The sequence below is a fragment of the Nematolebias whitei genome, chromosome 23 (genome assembly GCF_014905685.2).
Source record: "Nematolebias whitei isolate Nwh7 chromosome 23, NemWhi1, whole genome shotgun sequence".
Lineage (NCBI taxonomy): Eukaryota > Metazoa > Chordata > Actinopteri > Cyprinodontiformes > Rivulidae > Nematolebias > Nematolebias whitei.
Genome location: NC_056520.1, coordinates 1,595,168 through 1,599,154, shown reverse-complemented (window position 1 = coordinate 1,599,154; position 3,987 = coordinate 1,595,168). Strand labels below are relative to the sequence as shown.

At 55.9% G+C, this 3,987-nt stretch overlaps 1 protein-coding gene across 1 annotated transcript; it reads right to left on the bottom strand.

The window, feature by feature from the left end:
- atp5f1b (ATP synthase F1 subunit beta) lies at window positions 1–2,876 on the bottom strand. Its single transcript, XM_037696434.1, has 10 exons — window positions 2,727–2,876; window positions 2,048–2,221; window positions 1,800–1,974; window positions 1,596–1,717; window positions 1,296–1,480; window positions 1,066–1,224; window positions 873–995; window positions 587–799; window positions 309–510; window positions 1–230 (listed from the first exon to the last, which is right to left on the bottom strand). Exons 1-10 carry the CDS (start codon window positions 2,827–2,829, stop codon window positions 133–135), a joined length of 1,554 nt encoding a protein of 517 aa, XP_037552362.1. The 5' UTR covers window positions 2,830–2,876; the 3' UTR covers window positions 1–132.
- Window positions 2,877–3,987: the final 1,111 nt, after the last annotated feature.

The following is a 3,987-nucleotide window of genomic DNA, read 5'->3' as shown; positions in this document are numbered from 1 at the left end:
TTTGTGTAAAGACAGTGATTTATTCCATCTTTGTTGGAAACATTAAATAGAACTTTCTTCAGGACGACAGACGGCAACATTTGGAATTTGACATGTTTACAAACCACAGGACCCCCTCCCCCGCTCAGACGTTTACGAGTGCTCCTCAGCCAGCTTCTCAGCCTTCTGGACCACCTCCTCGATGGGGCCCACCATGTAGAAGGCCTGCTCGGGCAGAGCGTCGTACTCCCCTGGACAAGACAAGAACCGGGCGTTAAGCTGCGTCAGCTGGGGGTGTGCGGTCCCACCGAGGCCCCGCCCACACTTACCACCGAGGATGGCCTTGAAGCCTTTGATGGTCTCTTTGAGGGGCACCAGCTTGCCCAGGTGACCCGTGAACACCTCGGCCACCTGGAAGGGCTGTGACAGGAAGCGCTGGATCTTGCGGGCGCGGGCCACCGTCAGCTTGTCCTCCTCGGACAACTCGTCCATTCCCAGGATGGCGATGATGTCCTGAAGGGACTTGTAGTCCTGAGCAGGAAACAAACAGGTCAGGCGGGTCTGTTCAACTGGCAGTTTTAAAAATGGCGGCCGTCGCGTCTCCAACCTGCAGGATCTTCTGCACGCCGCGAGCGATGTCGTAATGCTCCGCCCCCACGATGTTGGGGTCCATGATCCGGGAGGTGGAGTCCAGCGGGTCGACCGCTGGGTAGATCCCCAGCTCGGCGATGGCACGGGACAGCACGGTGGTGGCGTCCAAGTGGGCGAAGGTGGTGGCTGGGGCGGGGTCGGTCAGATCGTCAGCAGGCACGTAGATGGCCTATCAGAGGAAAACAGGAAGTCAGTAACAGGAAGTCCGAAACCTTCAGCGGCTCTCCAGGTCCGCTCCCTACCTGCACGGACGTGATGGAGCCCTTCTTGGTGGTGGTGATCCTCTCCTGCATGGTGCCCATGTCGGTGGCCAGGGTGGGCTGGTAGCCCACAGCCGAGGGGATACGGCCCAGCAAGGCAGACACCTGAAGGGGGAGGAGCCTCATCAGCACCAGACGCACCGTCAAACACAAACAGGAAGCAGAACGCTCAGACCTCAGAGCCCGCCTGCGTGAAGCGGAAGATGTTGTCGATGAAGAGCAGCACGTCCTGACCCTCCTGGTCCCGGAAGTACTCGGCCACGGTCAGTCCGGTCAGAGCCACCCGGGCGCGGGCGCCGGGAGGCTCGTTCATCTGCCCGTACACCAACGCCACCTGTTGAAGACGAGAGGCGGGGTTAGAGTGTGGCGTTCATCAGGGCTGAAGGCGTCCCAGAGGACCCTCACCTTGGAGGTGGTGTCCTTCAGGTTGATGACCCCAGACTCGATCATCTCGTGGTACAGGTCGTTACCCTCGCGGGTTCGCTCCCCCACCCCGGCGAACACAGAGTACCCTCCGTGGGCCTTGGCCACGTTGTTGATCAGCTCCATGATCAGGACGGTCTTCCCCACACCGGCGCCACCGAACAGCCCTGAGGAACACACGTCAGCTTCGTTACCCCCCAGATCCTGAAGACCGCTAACCTGACCCATCAGACGACCAGCGGCTCCTGCAGCTGGGTCTGGACCTCGTGCTGCACCACGTACCAATCTTTCCTCCCTTGGCGTAGGGGGCCAGCAGGTCCACCACCTTGATGCCTGTCACCAGGATCTCCTGCTCCACGCTCATGTCCGTGAACTCGGGGGCCTCGGCGTGGATCGGTGAAGTCCTGAGGACAGAGACAAAGTCAGGACAGGATCGGGTCCAGCAAGGTTCTGGTCCAGGGTGCGAGAAAAGCTGAGGCTGCTCACTGTTTGGTGGTGATGGGGCCCCGCTCATCGATGGGCTCACCGATCACATTCATAATCCGGCCCAGGGTCTCGGGACCCACAGGGATTCTAATAGGGGCACCTGAGTCCAGAACCTTCTGTCCACGGACCAGCCCCTCAGTACCGTCCATAGCGATGGTTCTGACCGTGTTCTCACCTGCAAACAGGAAGTGTTTGGTGTTAACAGGAACCAGCTGGTGCTGATTGGGCTGGATGTGCTGACGGCTCACCCAGATGCTGGGCCACCTCCAGGACCAGCCGGGTGTCCCGGCCGGTCACCTCCAGGGCGTTCAGGATGGGGGGCAGGCCCTCGTCGAACTGGACGTCCACCACGGCCCCGATCACGGCCACGATGCGGCCCGTGGCGGCGCTGGCCGCGGCGGCGGGGGCCGCATAGTCCCGACCTGCGGAGGGATACACAGGAGCAGGGGCGTGAGGCGGCGGAGGGTTTCAGAAACACTGCAGGGTCAAATGTTGGTTCAACGACAGAGCGCGGAGTCCACTGCTCCCAGGTAACCTTTAATCATTTTACACTGGCTGTGTTGAAGAATAAAAGCGACATGAAGTGAATTATGCAGACTCTGCAGCTCCTCATGCTAATAGCTAATGCTAACACTTAGCACCGGGCAGCGCCTCATGTCATCACATAAAGGTCATTTCATTAAAACTCTCTAAATTACACAATCTGTTAACTCGCAACATGTAAGTGCGGTAAACAGGTGCACACAGACCCGCCGGTGTCCATTTTACAATCCTGAAGAGTTCAGTTCAGTTGTAATTTACCACTTTATGACAGAGGCCTGGTCTTCTACCGGCGTGATGCTAACAGCTAACATTAGCATAACCTCCAAATGCGCAACTTATCCTCCGGCCTTTGGGTAAAGAACACCGCAAGCATGACAGACTTACGTGAAAGTACAGCTGGGGATCCAGTAAGAGCCTTGAGAGGCTGGACCCCAGGCCTGAGAGCCTGCAGGGCCCCGGTGCAGCAGCGTCCCACAGCTCCTAACATGCTTAAAATGGCTGAAGGTGGAAAGAGACGGAGCGACTCGCAGCTTTATAATCAACGAGCGCCGGAGCGAACTGCGCCTGCGCGGCCGCTGGAGCGGCTGAACTGAGCATGCGCAGACCTGCACAGCCGGCTGACCTCTGTCTGACAGAAAGTGAGAGCAGCTGAATGACAGCCCAAAGAAAATGAGTGTTTCACTTTATTTAGTAAATGTTTGTTGGAAGATCAGTGTCTCTGTGACCGTTATATTATGCTCACATTATATTTTGAAAGCTTGAACCAGAAATCAGGTGAATTTAAAGGATTTTACCTCAACATAAACTAGTGGCACTTTGTCACACTTTTGTCGCTAATCTGCTTTTTTATTCTTGTGAACTTTTATTTTTTTAAGAGTGTGATGTCCAGCCTGTCAGAAAATCATGACTGGATGCTGTTACAACAAATATTAGAAGTAATTTTTCAGGAGTTCAGGTTGAAGTTTGGCTAAATGTGCAGATGATGTCATGAATAATCATGATACCATACCATAATAATCAAAGACAGCACGAGCCACACGTCTGGACAATTTTATACTTTTCTATTTACACGCTTCCAGTCCAAGATGGAGGACGAACGTTAACCAAAACACAAAAGGGTCCAAGATGGTGCAGAGGCAGGGCGGCCGACCACATGTTGTGGTGTCTCTGAGCCGGACACCCAATCCCCACTTGCTCCCCGGGTGCCCACATAGCTGCCCACTGATCCACCTGGTGCACCTCAGGTGCGATTTTAAATGCAGAGAACTGATGTCATCGAGAAACATCCGATGATGACATCACAGTGATGTCACAGACTGTTGGTGTGGTAGTAGCTGAGAATTACTCGCAGCACGGACTCTGAGCTCCTTCACATCCTGCAGGAACCAGTGGATGGAGGTTCTGTCAGATCCGACCGGACTGTCACAAGAGGGCGCTGCCAGACCAGAAGACCTGAACTCAGCTCCTGGAGTCCAGAGACTGGGTCCAGAGACTGGGTCCAGAGACTGGGTCCAGGGACCGGGTCCAGAGACTGGGTCCAGGGACTGTGTCCAGAGACTGGGTCCAGGGACTGAGTCCAGAGACTGAGTCCAGAGACTGGGTCCAGAGACTGAGTCCAGAGACTGGGTCCAGAGACTGGGTCCAG